This window comes from Tetrao urogallus, assembly GCF_951394365.1.
Source record: "Tetrao urogallus genome assembly, chromosome: 2".
In the NCBI taxonomy this organism is placed as follows: domain Eukaryota; kingdom Metazoa; phylum Chordata; class Aves; order Galliformes; family Phasianidae; genus Tetrao; species Tetrao urogallus.
The window spans coordinates 25,929,842-25,954,021 of record NC_136814.1 but is presented as its reverse complement, the minus strand read 5'-3'; the positions used below and the strand labels follow the sequence as shown (position 1 = coordinate 25,954,021).

General features: G+C 36.3%; 1 protein-coding gene across 1 annotated transcript in view; it reads right to left on the bottom strand.

Moving 5' to 3' along the window:
• PRKCE (protein kinase C epsilon) overlaps window positions 1–24,180 on the bottom strand; it is a gene marked incomplete at both ends in the record, with an annotated part of 268,767 nt that overhangs the window by 1,339 nt on the left and 243,248 nt on the right. Inside the window, 3 exons of the mRNA XM_079550695.1 lie at window positions 16,527–16,673; window positions 20,615–20,803; window positions 23,149–23,287. Of these exons, the coding sequence (XP_079406821.1) occupies window positions 16,527–16,673; window positions 20,615–20,803; window positions 23,149–23,287 (475 nt within the window). The remainder of the gene's footprint in view (window positions 1–16,526; window positions 16,674–20,614; window positions 20,804–23,148; window positions 23,288–24,180) is intronic.

The following is a 24,180-nucleotide window of genomic DNA, read 5'->3' as shown; positions in this document are numbered from 1 at the left end:
ATTTTCCTATAAATTAGATATATTATTGTATTTTCTTCATTAGATCTGCCTGAGGCATACCTATAGCAAACACCACCTGTGTAGTTTGTAAGAAGCTTATAACTATAGAAAAAAAAGAGACTGCAAACCAAGTACTTTCTAAGTAGACAATCAAAAATATACATTTTCTATCTTCAAAGTTCCACTAAAAGGAAAAGAATATAGACTTTAAAAACATTTATATAAACATATGGTTATCTTGTCTATATTTGTAATATTTACTTTGTACAGAAATTTGCATATAAAGTGTACGTGGCCTACTTTGAACTGCATAAAAAGTAAGGGATATAGCTTAGATTTTTTATTTTTATTTTTTTCAAATACTGCAAAACAAGAAAAAAGGAATTTTGAATTATATTACATTTTAACTATGTCTGCATTCTTCCTGTTCGTCATGTCCTACCACAATATTTTCACACACTCATACAATGAATTTGCTGCAAGTATTTTCACTAAAGCAGAAGATGGTAAGTGAATGTTTGTAAAAAGTAAAATTCAAATTCAGATCTGTAGCTTCATGCAGGAGAAACTTGCTTATACTCACACTTTAACCACTAACTATTTGGGGCAAATAAGCTCTACAGTGGCTGAAAACAATTTCATGACATATGAATTATATTCAGTTTTTCATACTGAACATATTTGGCAAAATTGTATTTTCTTTCTGAAATTAAAAGATTAAAATGAAAATTTCCCAGATTCCAACTGGGGCGATTAATTGATAATAGCTACTTTTTTTCCAGAACACCATCGCTGAGATCTATTAAGATGTTAAGTGAAAATGAGTGCAGGTGAGTACTTGTAAAAATCTAAATCCTGTTGATTACAAATAATTGCACTTCCAGAAGAACTCTGAATCGCAAACACTTCTGACACAACAAATAAAGGAATTTACTTAGATTTAAAAGCCTAGCATTACTTAAAGACTGCCTTCAAGGAGATATCCAAAGAAGGAGAAAAATATTTTACTTTCTTAGGAGAAACTCCCTATCTTTTTGGCAGCACAGATACAAATCAACCAGCTTCTTAACAGAACAGGTAGGAAATGATCTGAGGTTGCAAGGATATACTAGCAAGCCTCTAACTAACCAACTGGTCTAGTGAGATTAAATAAACTACAGAGTATAAAATTGAAAGGATTAAGCCATAAGTCAAAAGGTAGAGGTCATAACAAGGCACTTTTCAAAGGAAAGACTTATTTGAGAAGTCTTCCTTAGTGACTGAGGCAGTTTCTTCTTGAAGCTATGGCTATTTTGCAAGGCTCCATCCTCTAAAATGAAACAGGTCTGGCTACATTTCTGCTAACATTGCTATCTTCTTGTACCTGCACTGTGAATACTCTACAGATCAACAGCATAGTCAAAATATAGTTATAGCATGAGGGCTCAACATGAGGGTATGAAGGGCTGTGGCTGTCTCTGAGCAGAGAAAAGAAAGATGATCTGCAAGGTAGGCAGAGCACATGATAAAATAGACTATCACAATTATCCAACTTCAAATATTAAAAAAAAAATAAAAATCACAAAGTGCAAAAGTCTTCAGATTGGCTAACAAATGCATACTAAAAAAGCAGTAGTTACATGGCTCTCTTCTTTTAGCCAAGAGCTCCTGAGTCTTTGCGAGATATTATTTTCAATTATTTTCATGTTTTCAAATGTTTTTCCAGATAAGACTTCTTAATTTCAGATGACTGAAGAAACAATTGTTATTAGGAAACAAGAACCCTTCTAAATCACAACTGTCCCCAACACAAAAGCATAATTTGGCTTCATATTCTATTTTTAAATCTTTTTTCCTTAGCAGTGTGAACACTTCATAGGTATCCCATCAGAGCATTGACCTTGTGCATGACCAAGTTATCTTGGGAGACTTGACGAATCTAGTACATCTTGCTGATACTATCTGATCAGATGAAACACTGTTACGCCACAGGAATAGATCATCATGATTTAATAAATATTAATATGATCTCATCATTAACATAATCTCATCAAGAATGACATTTTTAAGTCAAAGTCATGTTTTATTCTCTTCACAGATCACAGTTTTGTGCAAAGAAGTAGAGATATTAGAGCTTTTAGAAGACAGTCTTTGTAAAATATCATTTCATAGAATCATAGAATTGCTCAGGTTGGAAAAGATCATCAAGTCCAATCTCAACCTAACCATGCTACTCTAACTCTAACAACGCTCCGCTAAATCATGTCCCTGAACACCACATCCAAACAGTTTTTTCACATCCAGGGATGGTGATTCTACCATCTCCCTGGAGAGCCTATTCCAGAGCTTAACAACCCTTTCTGTAAAGAAGTTTTTCCTGATATCCACCCTAAACTTACCCTGGCACAACTTGAGGCTATTTCACCTAATCAGCTTTTTCAGTTTTCCAGTACAGATTTGGAGAAAGACTGTTATTTAATGAGTAAAAATATTTTTTACCCCTTAAATATCTTACTATAATTACGAAAAGATTAAAAGGAACGTAATGTACTATTAATAAGCACATATTAAACAACTTTTTATCAGACCGTGTTAATTTTCTCCATAATTTCAATGAAAAATTAATTTTCTACATTCAGTCACAAACTGAAGTTTAAAAAAAATTGAGAACATGTCTTATAAGCTCTCCAGCATCAAGGATTACCAGCCTTTTCTGTTAATGATTACTAAGTGACATTATATGAGTTCCAACAGAGAAGAAATCTAAGTGTTTTTAGCAACAAAAATACATTAAGAAGGCTAGAACTTGCCATTCATTTCATTACTCTTCTGAAGCAAATGTGTATGACAAAGAATCACTGGAATTGAAAAGCTGCAGAAATCCTTGCACATGGCAGAAGGTGGTCCAAACCAGGGAACTCAGCAATGCCTGAGCTCTCCTCAGCACCTCCACAAGGCCAAGCCAAGGGGCTTGATGGACTCTGATGTCTGACAAGGATTAAATTAATTCTACAACTTGGAGGCACCAGGAAGTATGTGCCTTTATTTCATTATTCTGTTTTGTTTAATTTGCAGAGAAGCACTGAAAGCCTTTCAAGTGCTTTGAATCCTCAATGCCTCCACTAAATTGGGCTGGAATTGTCCAATGAGTTCACAGGCAGAGCAGATGAAAGAAAGATAGAGTGGAAGCTAGAAAACAATACTGCCACAAAAATCTTATTTTGTAGAAAAATCAGACTAAAATGCAAATTTAAATGATGAGTTAAATATAAATTTGAATTAAATATAACTACAAGAATCGTTAAGTCAATTTGCATGTTTTGCTTAGTTAAATAGAATAAAGAGTTAATCCAGAGCAGACAGTTACTATCAGCAGGTGAGGTAAGGAATGGTCAGTATAGCAACAAACTAATATGTTAGTAGAAAAAAATCATTGTATTTTTCAGTTAAGTTTATCTTTTGACATAAAACACATACAAAGCTCATCCATGGTTTTCACAGTCTCAGATACTGTCAACACTGTCCTTCAGATACACTGGACTTTCTGTGTCACTGTATTACATACTTTATCTTTACTGCACTGCAGTTCGCTGCCAGGGGCAGCGCTTGACTCCTCAAGCCCACAGTGAAATTCTGGACTTTGTCATTCTGGGAAACTCTTCTAGTGCAGCACATGGTGATATCAACTGCGTACCAGACATGTCACAGACACACTAAATTTGGGCAGGATGTTGCTACAACTTTTGCTGTGCAGCTCCAGGGGCACGGGACAACAGTGTAGAATGAACAGGATGGGCAGCAGGAAGTGAAAGATTTACAAAGTATCATTCAATTTTATCCAGAATTTTGCTTCACTGAGAAATGGTTCTAGGTTTGACAGTGTCGCCAAGAAGTCCTTCTCACTTAGCGTTTTGTTTCTACCAGCAAGATTTTCAGATTATTTTTAAAGACAAATGAAAACTAAGGGCATAAGACAAATCGGTTTGAAGCACAAGGTCATGTGGCTAACCTCACATCTATATTACTGTCCTCTCATTTCCCTCTCTTTATTATGAAAACAAAAACCTCAGCGAGGCAGAGATTAATGCACCAATGAGTGGATTTCTTTTCATAAAGGTGCAACAGCTTCTAGAAAGTTGAGAAAAACCATAATGACCACTCATACTATATATAGAAATTCAGCACAAATACTGTGAAAGAAATAGGCTAAGAAGCAATATACTTTAGCTTTATCTTTCTGTTTCTCGTGTTGATACCTCTTCACAGTATTTGCATGCACAGAGAGGTCATATGAGAATTCTAAGTATTTTCTAGAATGTCTAATTTGAGAAGATAGGAAATGCAAGCTATCAGAATAATTGTAAAAACATGTATTTTTTATTCAGTATCTCCGTTTCTCTATTCACATGACAAAGAGTTGCAATAGATCGGACATAAACTACAGTGCATCAGCTAAAGGTTATGATGATAAAAAAAAGGTTTTTAATCCAAGCAGTTTTCATACAAATACCAACATCAATTACTTCCAAGTAGAGGGTGAGATGTTGTGCTTCTAGATTATTTATTCTTTCATTAGATGTGAAGGACACCAAATTAAAAGAAAGAAATGGATAACAAAGATATTCAGCAAAGATTTTAACAGACAGGCAGTATTTAGAAAGTATGCCAACCTATGTAGGCTGTAATCTAGTCTGTTATGGAAGTACACAGACATTTAATAAACATTAACCTAATTCACCAAATTATGAATTTTAAGAGGAATAATTTCTGACCCAGGAAACTGAAGCTACATTTGTATCAAAACAGTATGTATTTTTCCTAAGAAAGTAAAGTGGGTCAGGAGAGAAGGAGGAATAACCTAAAGAATTAGAAGATAGAAATATTTAATGATTATATCGCCAGGATGCCAACCATAATACTTCACTTTCGCACAGCCTTTTTCTTATCCCATAAGCCAAAAATACAATAATGCAAAACAGCAAAGCAAAGAAGATCAAAGCTCTGCAAGTTCAGTGACAATCACTTTGTGCTCACAGTCTAGGCAATGAACCTCACCCATAATAAAATGTTGTAAACCATTGTACCTTATGGCTATACATGGGTATGGGTTTTTGCTCAACAGAGCACACAGCCCTAGAAGTGTACATACTAAACTTGTTTTGTTCACAGCCTGATTGCGAAAGCACAAGACTTTCCTCTGTTTAAAACATCTGAGAAGACAAAATTCACAGGAGCTGCACTGGAGGCCATCACTACAACTTCTTGCCCATGGTCATCCTTTACCAACAAGATCCACCTCATCCGTCTTATCAGAGCTTGTTTCCTTTTCAACTTAATCCTGACATAACTACAGCACAGAAGCTATGTGATGGTAGAAAGCATTCCTTTTTTAGAGTGAAAAAAGTTGCAGGGAAAAATGTCAACTTTTGCATTTCTGCTTTTCAATTTTCACCCTAAAAGTAGGTTTTTGAGGATTTAGCTATATGGGAAATTATTTTGTATATCTATGCGGAGTGGGGAGGGCTTGGGAGAAGAGAAAGAAATGGAGCAATTCTATTAAAATGCCCTTCATCTGCACAATACAATTACTACCGCAATTTAATGATCCTCTCTGCAGAGCAGATTTTATATGGGTGCCTCTCCAGTTCACATTTTATTGGCAGGCCTCCACCGAAATCCTCAGCTGTTCTAAGGTCACGACTGCTGAATGTCACCTCCCATCTTATGTCCTGGCACACGTCCAAGGTTAGACCATTTTTGGTTGTGAGCTCCTGAAAGTGTGTTTTAACCATTGTTATTGCAGCTGTGTTATGGCAGTCAGGGCAGGTGCAGCTGCCACATGCTGAACCACCTGCTGCCAAGTCCTCATATACACGTGTAGAAACTCTTACAGATCAATAGCACTTCAATGCAAAGCAATAAACTCAGAAAATGGAGTTGATTGGTTTGAAGAAAAAGGTGTTGCAAGAGGATTTGCAAGTCAAGGGCAAATCCTGGGTAAAGGGTCTTAGAATTCCCATGGTTTCCAGGAGCCATTTGATAAATCATGGAAAAAAATATAAAATATGGGAAGTCTAGCAGGGCAGTGAAATCACAGAATCACAGAATAGCCTGGGTAGGAAATGACCATAATGATCATCTAGTTTCAACCCCCATGCTACATGCATGGTCAACACTCACTAGAGCAGGTTGCCCGGAGTCACCAGACCACATTTGTTCTGTAAAGGATCTATAGTGCATAGAAGTATTACTTAGAGCATAGCAGTCACAATTCTGCTACAGAATCACAACAGTTTTCACAATAATCTTAACATTTTTTTTCACTTCAGGCACTTTAATAATGAACATTTTGACACTACTCTTGTAATTCTTGTAATTCTTGTGATTTACAAGAAAATTGATGAATGCGATGCCAAGTGGTGAGATGCAGTGAAAAACTTTAGTGAAAATGTAATGTGTATTAAAAAAACAATAACAAACAAACAAACAAACAAACACCCATGACAAAAGTCAGAGAATGTTGAGTTTGGCAGGGACTTCTGGAGGTGACCTGGTCTAATCCCTGCCACAGCCACTTGCCCAGGACCAGAACAGGCAGCTATTTAAGGTCTCCAAGAAGGGACTGTCCAACATTTCTGAGCAACCTGTGCCAGTGCTGCCACTAGCACATTAAAAAAAACCCAACTTATTAATTAAAAAAAAATAAATTATGTTCAGATGGAGTCTTTTCTGTTCCAGTTTGTGTCCAGTGCCTCTCGCCTTGTCACTGGCTACTTCTAAAAAGAATCTGGAGCCATCTTCTTTACGCTCATCTGACTACAGCAGGCCTATGCTGCACAAAATGTTGGGAAGTCATCTATGTCCTTCTCCATATACTGCTCACATAGCTACTGCATACTGCATATATGATCATGTGTAATACTAAACTTACTTTCCTAGTTTGGCAAATAGAAAATACCCTATTCACTTAGCCCTCTTCTAGATCGCTGTAATTTTAAAAATTAATTTTCACAAGAATGAAAAACAAATGGCTACTAGTTTAATTGTATTGCTACTGACTGTGGGGAGAACTTACAAGCTTATTTTCTGCTTTCCGTGGGTTAAGCAAGCACAAAAAGAGATCATGGAGATTCTAATACTATTCAATAGGTGGCTGATGTAATTAGATATTGCAGGACTCATCTCTGCCATGTGTCCTGATTAAAACTGTCTGACTTTCCAGTGTTTTATTTTATCTACAGTCACCTGAACAATGTTATCACAGAACAAAAAAAAAACCAACAAACAACAACTATATTATGAGAATCTTCCTGAACATATTACGAAATTATAAATATATAGCAACATCATGTGATTCTGAGCCCCTCCTTCATAAGTAGAAGACACTAGATCCAAAGTACCACTGTTCAGCATGGAAGGTAATAGCAAGCATGTGCAGTGGGAGCCTTATCCCCACTCTCAGCTACACATTAAAATGGGACAGTCTATGTCCTTTTATCCTTTTTTTTTTTAAATTATCTTAAACAGAGAAGTGGTATTGCAGGTCTCACTGTATGCAAATGGAGAAAGTTAGACAAGAATGGCTGAAGACTAAGACTACTGAATAGTCTGCATGAATGTGCAGTATCTCACTGTCACTTTCTGAACATGGTTTTATTAAAAGTTCCCAGTAAGATTTAGCAGAGTTTGTAGTGGCAGGGGTTTCATTCTTGGTTCTGGTACTTATCTGTATTAAACTTCTGCAATTTTCTCCTCACTACGGATCTAATATTCTTTCTATATTTAATCACCTTTACATGAATATGTGTGATCTCTTGATTGTTTCTCATAGTGTACTTAAACAAGCTTTTGCACAGCAGGTACCTCATCTTGCAGGGAACTTGAGATGTTATTGGGGACCTGAAGGCACAAATATATTCAGTCAATTTCTCCTTCTTCCTATTCTTTTCAATGAAAACACAATCCTTCAGAAACTCATAGGCAATCAAGATCTTAAAGCTGTCTTTTCCTATACTCCATAACCCGCAAATATTATTTACATGAACACAAAAATAAAATGTTTCTGTTTAAACACTTAAGAATGTACTGTAAGTAGCTGTGATAATGCAATTTCACTTGGTTTAAATTGTTTTCTGAAAATAGGACTAGAGAAGAGCATAGCCAAGAAGTGAAACAAAATCTGTCCTACTCTGAGGAAGTCTGAAAGGAAAGCAGAAACACTCTGGCTGCTTATCATTTCACTGCAATGGGCAATAATAAAAAACTATATGTTTAACAAATGGCTAAATGCCATGTGTCTGCCCTGCCCAGACACATTACTGGACCAAGTGGTGCAGGATACATTGCTAGTAGTTCTGCTACTACTGCTCATGACCACCTGCTGCTAGCTGAACTGAGATGATGAACTTCATCATCCACCAGTTGCCAATGCTTGTTATTAGCAGTGAAGGGCCAACACTGGAACCAGTAGCAGGAAAGTGGCACTTTTAGGAACCAGCTCACATGAAATACTCTAATTCATGACACCTTTTGGCAGGGCTAGCACGTTGGACTTCAGCAGCTATAAAAGTTTATAATAAGAAGGCTAAGTCAACCCACAACCATTTTTCTTTAGCTTTTTTTTTTTTTTTTTGAAGGATTTATGTTAGCAGTTCTGACAAACATATAGTCTTCCCTGTTCCCAAATGTTTTTTTTTTTGTACACTAATCTTAATTAACACAGAGTCACCCTTAGAAGAAATCTCACTGTTTTCCTGTTCCTAAAATGCCTGCAGGGAAGTGGGAAATAATGTGCAATGTTTAACAATGGTATGTGAGTATCTGAGGTCTCAGGATCCCACTCTGGTGTTTTGTCTAAGCAGTAACACTTCATGCAAAAGCATGCAGGATAGCCCCTTGCGTGCCCACCTGCTAAATGCTCATTGCCATGCAGTGATGACCAAATGGAAATATATTATGGAACTGAAGGGACACCTCAAGGTTATTAGGCCTAAAAATGGACCTACCTTGATATTTTCCCCATATTGAAGGCCTTACCTTAAAGAGGGACATTCACACTGAAGCAAACTTGAAAAGAGAGAACATTTATACAAAAAGAAATTTACTTGGCCTGTAATTTCCTATGTCCTGCTTGGTGCTACTGAATGATACTGCATTTTACAGGGCTTCTCCCCCACAACGCAAAGTCATAATTCTGCATGAATGACAATACAATCCGCTGTCACCAAAAGCAGAGGTGTGCCAAAAAAATCCCGATACAACACTATAATGACTTCCCAAACAAGTGTAAAAACCCTCACTAAAAACTAAAAATACGTTTGCCTGTTAGCTGTCACGTGTGAAAACAGATCTGACAACTTGGGAAGATTGATGAGTCAAGTATCTGGCTAATATATTTTGAAGTTTTCTCCAGAAATGTGGTCCCTCTTTAAGGATTCCAGCCATTTCTCACAGTCAGCAGATGGCTGCTGCAGCATTCTAAACACACATCTGTCTCACTGAACACTTTTTGGGAGACATTCAGTGAGACACCAACCTATGTATGAAGGTGCGGCTTCTGCCTGTTTGCCTGTGCAAGCAGACCAGCTGCACGCTCTGTATGCATTTGTATTTAGTGTTTTTTAATCAGTTCTCAAACACTGTGGACATCCAGCTTGACACATGTCATAAAAGAAGTGCTTTTGAATTTTTTCCAGTTTTTCACTCATTTGGGAGAGAGGGAAAAAAATGTTATCAGTGCTCAGAGACTCCAGTTGTAACACGATTATTGGCTAGCACTAGAATTTGGTTTTTGGGATGATTTTGTGTCAAACCTTTGCTGCAGCGCAAAATTGAAAGAGGGCAGATTGCTGGCTGCTGGCATCCTTAAGTCAAGACTTAACAAGGGAGTTTAGATTTACAAGGGAACTGCATACAGACAACGTGGCCCAGAAAGTGATAACTAAGGGGGGAGGGATTTTGATAACAGTTTGTGTTTATATTAGGGTTACAGGAGATAAGATACATGTAAATTATTGTAGGAAATTTGAGACTGAAGATCAAGATGAAATCTGTTAACACTGAGGTCTGGTATAGCAGAGAACACTCTTCCAAGGGAAGTGCCATGTGTTCCACCAATTTAAAGCCTGGCTGATCATGAGCATTTGGATTTTAAATCTTCTCAGTCACATCTTTTCACTGCCACAAAACTTTGTTATGCTACTATTACCAGAGAGTGGAAACTGAGGCACAAAGGTGTTGGGTGACAAATCCTGGGCCACACCATGAGTTTCTAGAAAAGCTGTTAGCAGAACTTATCTATCCTGCACTTCTCTGATCTCTGGTTATAGTTGCCAGACCAATCCTCTACCAATCCCCTAATATCAGAACTGAAGAAAGAACGTACAAGCATTCAGAAAACATTCTCAGTGATATAACGGCAGGAATGGAATAGACTGCAAAATGAAGAGAATCAAATCAGATTAACTATATGGGCCCTTTTGGCAGCAGCTGCTGCTATTCAATACTGAAAGATAAAGTCCTGCAGTAGATTATCTTGCCCATCATGTCTTTAATGCTCTTCAAGAAAGTGAGATTTAAAAATGTAAAATCAAGATGTTATGAACACACAGAGAAAATCAAAACAATATATTGTTTTGTAAAAGCTGCATGCTCACAGTAAATCATCATAATGCAATTACTTTGTTAAATTCATCTTCATACAGCCACACTAAGATTGAATTGCCACAGGCACTGATAAAGCCATTAGAGATGAAACTTTGGCTTAATTGCTAGAAGGAAATACATATGGCAAACATCTGTTTTACCAGCATTTTTTTTGCCCTCTGACTCAGAGTTTCAGCTTTTTCATGTAGAGGATGCCTTAGTCAAAGCCTCAAATATCCCCAACTTTGATATTTACAAACAGGATACATAAAAAGAACAAGACTTCTTATTTTTGTGTGTATTAAGGGTTGACAGAAAACTCAGCCTGGAAGAACTGGAATGGACAGGCTGGGAGGCTATCTTTGCCGCACAGTGCCTAACATCTTCCTATGTCTCACAGTTTCTCCCAGCACACTGGGCTATTGTGACCAATGGCATAAGAAACATAAGAAAAATTTCATTGAGCACGTCTTGTTTTACCAAAATAAATAAATAAATAAATAAATAAAAATCCCACAAAAGAACAAAACAAAACATGAAGAAATTGAGGCTTACACGATGCTATCACTTTAGCCAAATCAGTGAAATTTGGTGTAGTAGTGTTCCTGTGCCCCTGCCAAGTGGAACTGGAATATTACACATTTGTATCAGCCTGTAGGCCACCTGTGCACACCTCTCGGTGAGCTTCCCTGTCTGATGTTAATGGTATCAGCTGGCTAGCTGTGCTCTCAGAAAAGGCAGAAACAAACAAAATTTCTTCAGGAGATCTACAGCAATACGGAGAGAATTAAGGTAAAAGCAAAATATTCCAAAACAGATGTTTGCTTCACTTTTTCAAACATAGGCTTTTTCAATAAGTAACAACATGGGACAATATAAATTTCATAAATACACATTCAAGGCAAACAGTAATCTGTTTCAATCACTACTTTTAATGTATGTTTTATAATTTGTTATGGGATAGACTGAATCATTCCATCATGGCACTAAGCAAGATCTACCACAACATTAAAGACTTTAGCAAGAAATTAATAGAACGTTCCCTTGTTTTCATTATTAATATTGCAAATGTGCTTTGAAAATGAAAATAATCTAATTTAACCAAACATAACCAAGGAAACAGGAAAAACAGAGAGTAGAGAATCTCTGAATACTACCAATGCCTTTGTGGTTCTTGGGCAATAAAACCATATTGGAAATCATAGCCTGGTGTTATGGCTAGTGTTATTCTGGTGTTATGGTTAGTGATTTGGGAGATTTACTTCTCTGAATGAAAATATTTTCAGAAGAATGTATGGGCCAAAATACACAGGAATAAAGTGCCTCAGAGGGAGTTCTGTCTCATAACAAGTGCTTTGGAGAACAGATATCTGCCTGTACTAAAATGGAACTTCTTTCTTGCATATGCAATTACAAATCTGTGTCTGAATTAAGAGCAGCAGGGAAGAAAAATATTATTAAACAAATGCTAAGACAGTCTGTGAAACTGTAAGAATTATGTTTTAAGAACAGTGGAAATAATCTGTAAGAGATACTGTCAAGGTCACTGGTGCTTAGAAATAATAAATATCCTCTTCATATCTCCTCAACATCTGCTTAATTTCTAATGTACATGTTCATAGCTATTACCTTTTCTATAGCAGCTTAACCTTTTTAATAGCTCCACATGGGAGAAACCCTTAGTATAATAAACAATAATATATAGAAAAAGTAAATCAATTTTGTTCTGGATTTATGAAAGGAAGGGCTGGTACATAATATGCATCACAGTACAATGCTTTTTCCTCTCTTCATGTCATCTTTTCCAAGTCACTATGCTGGAGTAGCAGTAAAAACCCTTCACAGCAGGTGTCAGGGACACCAAATCTGTTTTCATTGTCTGTACTTCCTAGCACATCCTGGCATTTCATTGCCATCACTTCTTAGAAAACTAAACTTAAGCGAATTTTATGAGTGCTCTGCTCTAGGCTCTCTTGTAAGCTTTCAGAAAATACAGTCAGATTTCCAAGGATCTTTTGGAATTCAGTAATTTTCATTCCAAGGCTAATGACAGTTAGGAAAGAAAGTTCAGCCTCCAAAGAGTCATTAGAATTACCACATCATTCCCAAAATAGGAGGACATTAATGATATATTTCTGGTATAGTGAAGAATGTATTTGTATGCCTCCACAGTATGAATGAGATTTAGAAATAACTTTCAAAAGTCTGACTAATAGTCACTCTGTATTTCTTCCAAGTACACTTGAAAAATTCAAAGCTCAGGCTGGCAGAATTGAAGAGACATAACTTGAACTATGGAGAAGCATAGGTGTAACAGTACCATGTGATACAGCTTTTTATACAACCTATTGTTTCAGAGCAAGGAAAAAAAGGTAAAAGAAAGAAAGGTTGTTGTGCTAACCAGGGAACCCACACATTTTTGGGATCACAAGAGTAGTGATGCAGAACTGAAGCAACAAATTTTTGTTACCACCCTAGCACCTCTATGACCTCCCTTGGCAGATTATTCCATTGTTTGATGAGACCTCAGTGTTTGACCACTTTCCCTAATGACTTTAATTAATCAAGGTTTTACATTGTCCACAACTCATCTGAATAAATCCTATGTTTTATATTTTTAAAGTTTATATGACACAGAAATTATATTTCCCCCCTTAGTCATCTTTCCTGTCGGGTCAGAAAATAGACTAATACCTGTGTAAACATACGCAGTCTTGCATGAGTAGATTTTTACAGGTGCATACAAATACCAGTTTGCATGCATGCATGACTACATATATGTATAATGTTATTTTTTCCCTGTACGTATGTGCACTCACATCTAATGTAAGAATATCTGTTTTCTGAGTAATTTGGCCTCATTTGTAGCTATATTCATAAACCTAGGCTTTCCTGAACATAAAATGAAATATATTTTTTGTATCCCTTTTTAATGTTAGAAGTCACTTCAAAATAATCAACAGTCCTTTATCAATACTGAAAGATGTTAAAACCCCCCAAAAAAGTTCTAAACACATCATTACTTATGTTCAGTTAGTCCATAGCTATAGAACTGTTGCATTCGCCTTTCCAAATCAGTGAATCTCAGGACTACTCCCACTACTGAATTTAGAGACAAACTTTCCACGTAGATTTTAAAGTAGAATTTAATTTATTAGCTTTAAACATCTTACCTTTATTTTTCTTTTTTATTATTTTTCAAAGCAATTTCTTCTAGCTTGCCAAGTATCCCAAATCACCTTTTCAGCACTTATAGAGAATTGTTCCCAAGAATCCTTTACAATTTCTGAGGTTGCATCATTAATAATTAGATTTGCATGATCTTTCTGTCTGGGCATGTTTCAATTTTCAACTAATAAAGCATTGAATGTTAAGAAGACAAGCAAAAATTTTGGTATAATCTTGGTCAAAGATTTCTATACAACAAAAAAATCCAAACAGTTGTAAAATTTATATAAGTGGTATAAAACAGCTAATGGATCATAAACATAGTGTAACTATATAAACTATACCCTTTCTAAGTACAGAACAGTTACTAGTAAAACTGATAGGATGAGGTCACCAGGGAAGTTATTATAGAGAGAAAGTAGACTACAAACATAAAGGTAATAGAGTTGCCTCTAATACAAACTACATGCTATCTAAATTTACCACTATAAAATAAGAGTTCAGAGAAAAATAAGCATACAGAACCACTAGGCAGCAGGAATCAAATTTGCTAGAAAAGTTTACATATGCAATTTAGACATAAATAGCGTAAAAAACCAGTGCTATTGAAGCAGCCTGAAGAAAAATAAAGAAAAAGGTGTAAAGATGTATTAAATCATCCTAATAATTGTTAGAGAGCAACCAGCTGTTTCAAAATTTTACCAAGAATTATTCTGAAATAATCTGAAATCACTATTAAAATGGAAATATTCAACCAACATATCAATAAAGTAAATAGAAAAGGAGAAAAGAAACAAAACAGCAGGTATGAATAAAATAGGAATAGCTTTACAGAACAGCAGCAGCGAAATAATTACCAGGAAGAGATAGAAGCTGCACTGAGAAGGCAGAAGAATAAAAATACCTGATACACCAAATCCCTCCTGACTTTTAAGAGCTACCACCATGAGAATACTTATAAAAATAATGTGGACATTATCAGAATATCTATTGTCAGAGTGAATTTGCATCTTTGATCATCAAAGGAAAACAGCCATTAAACAGAAGAGATGCAAGGATTCTGAGACTTATTAGATGTAGACATTAAGTGAAAACTAATCTGGAGTTGTACAGTCTGATTGATACCTGTATTACCAAAACACTGATTAATACTGAGCAAGGCAACAAAAATGATTATGAGATGAAAGGCCAAACTCTTATGAAAACAGGAAGAGTGATACTATACATATGGCTTACTGCTAAACAATGAATGAGGCTGCCTGGAGCTCTCTGAGGAACCTGCCTGGAGAGCAGTTAGAGTATTAAACAAGCTTCAAACAGATGCCAGCAGGGTTAACCCGGGGTTTACACTTCCTGTAGCAGCACAGACTTGTAAATTGGCTCAAGCACTAGATGTGATCCAGCCATCCTCCAGAGAAGGGCTGGGCAGCACGGTGAGGCAGCTAGGAGCTGGCTCTGGCAGCCCTGGACCTGTAGCATTGCAAGGCTTGTATTCTCCAAGAAATATACTAAACAAAATATTACTATATAATAACACTATATCTTGCTCCTTGAAATTACACCTAGAAATGTATTCACTAGGGTTAACTTTCACTTTGAGTTGTCCAACCTATTGAGTTCTTCCTTTACAGCTACAGAGAGAGACACACTTCTCCAAGTGCAGGCTCAGAGGAATTACTTTAGGTTCCTGTTTTGGGTGGTCCCTGCATGGCTATCCCCACTTTTACACATGGCACTTAGGGAAGTATATCTTCCTGGACTTAAAGTAGATAGATCAAAAGCAACAGATAGTAATTCTACAATGACAGAGAGGGCTTTCCACTCTAACATTAAGCTGGTACTCAGTGTTGAGACCAAATATTCATTATTCCTTTTTATTATTTTTTTAAACCTTCATACACTATCTAAAGTAGGAAAGAAAGAAGTATGATAACTATATTTACAGGCAAATCAAACATTATAATTAGGAATATGCCAAATCAAAAAATGAAAATCAGTCTCAAAGGATTTGTCATAAAATTATTCTCGTATATTGTTCAGGTATGAAATTTACTGCAGACATTCTCTGCTGAAAAGTTGACATTTTATGAACTGCAAATGCAAACTACTTTTTGAGCAGTTTCATCCAGTGAAAGACAAAAATAAGTGTTTTCGCTAGGCCTTTGTAGCATCTGCATATGGGGCCAGTAGTTTCATGTTTCTGTCAGTTTAAAATACAAATACTCGATAATTAATTACCAAATGCAAATGTATCAATTTATCTAATCATGATATTCTATCTATATCTATATATATATATATATAATATATATCTAATCATTTATTTTCCCCAGGAGGCTGTTTCTTCAGGAATCTTTCAGTCAGAAATCCTTTACTCCACATCTTCCTGTAAAATCCACTGTTCACAGCCATGCAGGACTTACACAGAAAGTTCATATCTGATTGAAATAATCTTTTCTACCAAGATATCTTTAGGAATATGGGAAAATAATTAAAACAGGGCATTTACATCTCTCGTGGTTTATATGATTGAATATGAACATCTTCCTGCACGTTGAATCTATCCTCAGCACTTACCTTTACAGAAGAAATGGCAAGGGAATATTTTCTGCTTGTTTTTATGCTACCATTTCAACCTTCAAATGTTGCATCAAGTAATTGCATGCCTTAAAAAAGCCAGCAACTAGAATAGTCAAACCATGTTTTCTATGAATCTTATGCAAGCTGCTACTTACAATCCGAGGTTTGAAGGGTGGCTTGATTTTCCTTTGTTCTAGAAGAACCCAGTCAATTTCCTTGAAAAACGGATGCTGCTTAATCGCATCTTCCCCATTTTGTGATGCCACGCAGCCAAGTCGTTTATTTGGATTTTTTGTCATGAACTACAGGGTGGGGGAGGGAGAAGAGGAAAAAGTTAAAACATGAATGACAATGGCTGGAAACCATTTACAATTTAATTAGAAATTACTGTTGTTAAGGTTTAGTTTTTAGAGATAACCCCCTATCAGAATGTTACTTTTCCTGGAAGAGCAACAAGGACACTTCTCCAAATTTCAGAGGCTACAGTCAAACTGGAAGATTCAGAACTCTGAAAATAAAGTTTCCTGCAGGAAAATCTTTCAGTTAAGTTCTGTAACCTCCTAATTCCACCTGGCTGGGAGTGCTACAGGAGAAGATTCTCTTTCCACCTTTGGCCAAAAATACTAAAGAAAACAGAGAATATTAAAACCTCCAGTGACAGTTTACGAAAGATGTTTAGGATAGCTCTTATTTTATCTTGTTTGCACTGCCTTAACTACGAATTTTGGAGACAGAGGCTAAATATTATTCTTGTTTTTTATTTTCTTTGGATACATAGGCTTCCTATAGACCCAATCCTTTCAAGCAAACACATGAAAGGTCCTAGTTCTCTTATGCATTTCTAGAATTTCTTTTTCATATGAATAAGAATAGCATCTGTAGCTATGAAATTTACAGTTCTGCCTGTACATTTCAAAAAATACATGGAATATACTGAGAATCACCACAGCATGCTGATTCAAATATGAACAGTTAGTCCTGTATTCAACTCTTCTGCAATTTTTTTTGCAAGTGCACAACTGCTATCTAAATTACAGCCTGTATTTTCTATAGGCAGGAGAAGCAAAGGTTTTGAAAGAATTAGTGCACTTTGGTGAGGTCTCTTGGAAAACCACCAAAAGCATTCCTACATTCCTCTGCTTTATTTCACCTCCAAGAGCCTCTGGTAACAGAGAGAGCAGGCCAGGAACCATCAGCCATGCATTTTCTAGAAGCAGAACATGGAAATTACAGGGTAAGCCTTTTGTACTCTGTAATTCAAGTATCAAAGAAGTAAAATCTGATCCTACCTACTCTCTGCAATGTTCTATCTTTGTTTTAAGCTGCAGGCAGGGAAAACATCATGTCATATTTAACAAGCCCAGAACATGGAAATATTACTATGTAATACAGTTTATCACTGTACTTCACAAACTTGGAAATGAATGATGAGAGAGAGAAAAATTTAGGAGCAAATACTTAGAACAAGTGTCATGTACAAATGTGATGCAATAATCTCAGAATTCTGAAGTGGACATTTAATTCCATAAATTTCATACTCTGAGGTAAATATTGGCCTTTTTCAGCTCTTACTGCCATTTCTGAAGCACAAGCTGATGTTTACTTCCTGTTTATCAACAGCACCAACAATGATGCTACTGTCAGTGCCCTGACAGCTGCTAACTGTACTGTATTGATGAGATGGTTGCCAGTAGGGCTTATTATACTTACAATACTTACAGTCACAGCCATACGTGCTGCCTATACTATGGCAGGAACCTCTTATTTAAGTAAGAGCACTGAAGATCAGAGCTCCTACTGACTTAAATGGCAATGGGAAAAAGGGTTGCTGAGATATTCATGTAACTTGGGGCCTGAATTGAGGATCAGTAGGTTCCCAAAACTTTGCTTTGAAATAAGCAGCAGTGTTTAAAAGCAGAGTTCTGCCTCTGTAGCCAGAGATCTATGTCATCTGGATACACAGAGAGCATACACTGTACACACAACCTTTCTCAATCACTTGCAAAGAAGCCCAGACCTAATTTCAATGAGGAATTGTTTTCCTTACCGGACAGGAAAGAATTTTAAATAGCAATTCCTGTCAATTCACAGAAACGGAGCTAATAAGATTCCTGGGATTTCATGGGATAAGCAACATTCTGCCTTGCAATACTGAGCTGTAAAATTATCCTTGTTAGAATTCTGTTAGAATAAATGGGAAAACTGCTTCTTCATAAAAGAGGAAAATATTGTTACTTGATGTAAGAGAACATCATTATATTAAACTCTCCTTACAGTTTGCTTGAAGGAGCGAAAAAATACATGGTTTCTAAAGAATAAAACTGTCTCAAAGCACAATGTGAGGAAATGAAGTGTTCCAAAGCTAATCCCTTGCTAGCATTCAGCAGTAAAATACATAGACGCCTCTTTCTTTCCTCTGCTTTTCCTGTTCTTCATTTAGTAGAATGTGGGCAAGGATCAGATGCAGGGCACAAATTTCAAAAGTGTTTCACACCATAGCTGCATTGGCAGTAGGTTGTTAAATGTAAGGAATGTTTTTTTACAGTGTTCCATTAAATTCTATCACTTTATGCCAGTCAAATAATCTTGCCTAATTAAGAGTAATTTTTTACTACAGTGCAGATCTGTTTTATGGATGTCACTCTCTTTTTAAGGTTTAAAATGGAATTAAGGACTAACTTCAGACAAAAAGATGTAAAAAATAGACTGTAGCAAAATATAAACCACCATGCCTAATATCAACGTATAGACTCGGAAAAATAGACTCATAATAGGAAGTAAGCTTTGAAAGAAATATATAGTGTTGGACGCCTTTACACTCATATTCACAAAATACATTGCTTACACCTACAGTCCAATTCAGTGTCTCTATTTCTGTGTGGTTAATGAATGATGTGTAAGATTAACAACTGGACATCTCACTACATGCACCACAAACAGTGAGACCTTAACTATCAAACCTGTTTTTCCCCTTCCTCTGTCAAACAAAAACCTTCTAGTTACAGTGGTTCTTGCACTACACACAAGTCAAGGGTTATCAGAAAACTTCCCCCCTCCAGTGAATATTTCCATGATTTGGAATAAGAGATAGACTGGTTACTGTTGACTCACAGAAAGTGCCTTTGGATTGGAAGACAAAGGAACAGACTTTACAGAATATGAAACCCAAATAGTACAGAAAATCTCTGAAATTCTCTGCAATAGCCTAGAATAATCCTGAGTACCAGTCTGAATTCCTGAAGTTCAATTCCATACATCCTAGTCGCCGGACAGATAATAATTGAAGGCTTTGGGAATTAAAAGAGACACATGAAAGAATCATGTCAGCTAATAAAATGTCATAAGAGAGGTGTCTGGAGGGAAAGGGAGAACATGTATGAAAGTCAGCTTTAATAAATCCTCCACGTTTTCACTACCATGAATGGAGTAAAAGAGATACTCCAGCAAATAACTCAGAGATATTAACTTGGATTTCTGGTCTGAATCATTCTCTACAGCTCCCCCTCCACCCAGCCCCCTATACTCTCTCAGGATAAGACTGAAGGTATTTTTATTAAAAGACTCCAAAGTGCTACCTGTCCTGTGGTGTAAAAATCAGATTTTTTTTCTTTTTTCTATATAATATCAAAAGATAATCCTGTATAAATGTAACTCAAAATGTAACTATTTAGGACTTTACATTAACAGCTGCTCTGTTCATTGAAAATTTTCTTTATTCCAGGCATTAACTGGGACAAAACAACTGCCCAGGAGTAAGACCACTTAATCTAAGTGTTATGTGAATTAAAAAGTAGAACATGCAGCTGTAAATAAAAAGCTTTCAACCTATCTTGATAATGTAGGAAGAAAGGCAAATTCACCACTGGGTTAAATCAAAACACTAACTCTTTTCTTTACACAGTGCTTTCTCAGCTCTGGGGAACATGCGGCATATGAAGTGTCAAAGTGATAGTACGGTTCTAGTCGGTTGGGTTTTCCCTGAAACATGAATCTGCAGTACACAGATTTATTCAGTGTACTACTGCGTGGAATACAAACATTCTGTTCCTTTCCCACAAGCGGTGTAATTTATCCCAGGCCCCATTATCCTAACAGTGGCACTCTGAACTGTGCTTGAACTCCCAGTGGTGACTGTTCTCAACAACTTGCAGCAAATTCAATTTTAATCAAGGGTAAAAAAAAAAAAAAAAACCAACAAAAAGAAAACCATGAAGTGCAGGAAAACAAGTAATGGAAGACTCACTGCTTTTAGAATGCTGACGGCTTCTTTACTGAGCCAGACTGGATATAAGACATCATCATGAAGGATGGATTCAAAGAGATCGTCTTCATTGTCAGCTTCAAAGGGGGGTTGCCCAGCCATCATTTCATACATGAGAACACCCAGAGCCCACCAATCTACTGAAGGGCCATATTCTAATTCCTGGAGGATCTGGTACACAAAAAGAGATCAAATTGATCAGATGCAAATTTACTATTTGAACATGCTAGACTCCTTTTTTTCCTCCAGGGCATGTGTAGGACTAAAACACACAGCGATGTTGCTGAACAGCAGGCATGGTTTCTTACCAATACAATTTGCACAAACAGCCATGTGTCAATGTGTAGTTCTCAGAAGTATTAACTGAGTTTAGTAGTCCCATGGGTAAAAGAGTATGCTTGTCAGCAAAAGAGTTGTATATCCTTCCAAATTGTTTAAAGCAGGTCACGTTATAAGGGAAGAAAGATCACATATACAAAACAGATCGGTGGAAAATGTGAAACATTTCCTTGTCTCTGTCTTGAATAAAACAAACGTAACCAACTTGTAATGTTATACAGAGATCATCCAAGAGATTTATTCGCGTGCTTTTGGTAGGGCTGAAGGAATCTAAAAGCATTTTTGTTCAAGTTCTTTTTACAGCACTGAAATGCTGTACAATATACGGTTCTAGGACTCACTTTGTGTTTGCTTTCAAGAAAAAAAAATGGCAATAATTTTTCAGGTGGCACAAGTTCAACCTTGTAGCAAATACCTTTAGTGGGGAGTAGTTGTTTAGCATGATGGATTTTTATTGTCTTAGAGTTACAGAATTATTGTACAAGGAACAAGTTCTTGGCTCTGCTCCACTGAAAAGAAGCTTGACGTTTGGCTGCAGTGTTTCAGCATGACAGGAGACTGGGAAAAGAAGAGTAGGTGGCTGTTTAAGGTGAAGATGACCTGCTTAAAATTGCTGGAATGGCAGCAACTCCACCATCTCTTTAAGAATATTAGTATTTCAGTCAGAAGCCTTGTGGTGAACTGCATTAGCTTAATACTGTTTGGGAAAAATGATTTTAAAATAATGTATAAAATTCAGTTTTAACCTAAAAACTGAAATTAGTTTAACATTTGGATGTATCTATCTTGCTTCTGACTGGATTTTTAGTTGATTGTATATTAAATTTTATACACATTAATTACAGAAAACAAAACTTTTCACAAGTGTACTTTCTGAGTGTTCTGAATACTCCCTGTAAATCAGATATTGCTAAAGAACAGGGAATTGAAACATAGTACCATGGTGCAAGAGAAATAGAATCAAGAGGTATTCTGTAATCAAGGTGACAAAATGGAAGCCTAAGCTATTGAATTATTATTGCTTTTTTTTTTAGTAATATTTTTAAAAGGACTTGCCAAATGATGCAATTATTATATTAAATCAGAAAAGAATTCATATAAAACCAAATCCATCCCACTGGCATTTATTTTCTTTTATCTTCCGAGCTCTTTTCAAATGCCACAAAACATGTTCATAGATGTCATGATAGTTACAAGATGACTCACACCTTAGCAGTTGTGCTACCAAAGCTTGACAGCCAAGAACTCTAACAATTTCTAACTCAGTATCACCAGCATATGATAAACTAATATTTTTCCCTGCTGTAAATTTATGGTTGATGAAGGACAAGCTAATGAAGTTTTTTTTTTTATTTAATGAAGTGAACTAGATAAGCACATTGAATCTTTGGCAAAAAGATGCATGGATTAGTAACTAAACTGAGCAGGCAAAATCTGTCTAGCAGGGAAACTGTACAACATCAACTCATTTGAGGTACTCAAAAATACATCTCATAATATTAAAATTTAGGATATGCGAAATAAGTACAATTATCAGCAATTTCTTTTACCCAGTGAATGCCTAAAAATGAAATAGGGTGTTGCAACTGTATGCTGCACGTGTATGAAAGGCTTCTACTTTTTTATGCAAGCATCTCTATTTTCTCCTCATTTATATGATATGAAGTACTGCAAAGATAGTGTTTTTCACTCATGAACACTTTAAAGAAAAGAAAAATATCCATTCCCACAAAACGTTATGGAAAATGACACCAAACCTATGGTCTCTTCTGTATGAACATGCCCTTTTAATTCTCATGAACAGTTAATATCATTTTTTATAACTACTAAAGACTAGTGCTGATAGTAGTCACTTGCTTGCAGCTTCTTAAGGGCTTCTGTGAAAGCTTCTTGAAGTGTTTTCACAATGATGCTGTGAGAATGTGGAGAAAAATACTATTAAATTCAGGAATAAATAACAGAAAAACCATGCTTTGCCTCTCTATGAACATGGAATACTGTTTGTGCCTTGTAGTGGAAACAATGTGTGCAGGGTTACCCGAGAAAATCTGTGGCACAGCCTCACCTGCTTAATCTACTGCTTTTATCTACAGGTAAAAAGTGCCTAAAATTACGCATGTTATCGTCCATCTGATGAATTATACTATCTGTATTCTTAGCACCATGCAAAAACGTACCTCCGGAGCAATATAGTCAGGTGTGCCACAGAAGGTTGTGGTGGTCACTCCATTCAGAATCCCTTCTTTGCACATCCCAAAGTCAGCCAGTTTACAGTGGCCTTCTGCATCCAAAAGAATATTGTCCAGTTTCAGGTCCCTGAAATAAAAAGGCCAAGAATTACATCAACTTTCAAATTTTGAGCATGCACTCATGAATTTGAACAAACTATAAAACATCCAAACAGGTGGTTTCACAAACATCACTGAATGTCTGGCCTTTGCGTATGCATGAAAAATGAGTGGCAGCACTTACTGAATAGATCTCAATAATGGCAATAAAGAAGCGGGTAATGACAAATATTTTGCAAGACCATGCCTTTACTCTCTCTTCAGCTGCATGGAAGTGCAACTGTATTAAAAACAGAATCAGAAATGTTTGGAAAAGATCTCATTCTCTTGATTGCTATGAATCTAAGACTATGTGAAACAGGTCAGTGATACCTAATAAAGCCACTCTCACTTTTTTCATCAGTACAGTGGAAGGAATAACAATTTAGCCTACTTACCAAATGGGTTGAATTAATTAACTTTACAACATGGATTACTTTGAATTGGATTCTTAATGTATACCAGCAATTCAAAGTTCAGACTGCAATGAGAGAATTAGAAAAAAGTATTTAAATGTTTGGGAGAATTATTTTCTGCAGCCTGAGAACTGCTCAGAAATAATCTAATACCTGGCACTCATTGTTAAACAACATATCTTAGCAGCTGCCTGTGATCACTCTTCATACAAATGTCTTTGTGTTGAAAATACACAATTGTTTGGTTATTAAACTAGGTGAGGTCAGTAACAGGTTGAGAAAGGGATATCCACCTTTCCTGTCTTGCCCCCTGCACATATTCTAAACATACCATTGACAATTATCTCATGATCCAACTCAACAAATGCTAGGTACCGTTTAACTTACCTGCAACTTGTCTGAGACTAAATTACAAAAGGATATGGAAAGCCAGTGAATAAAGGAATAATCTTTTTTATGGGGAAAC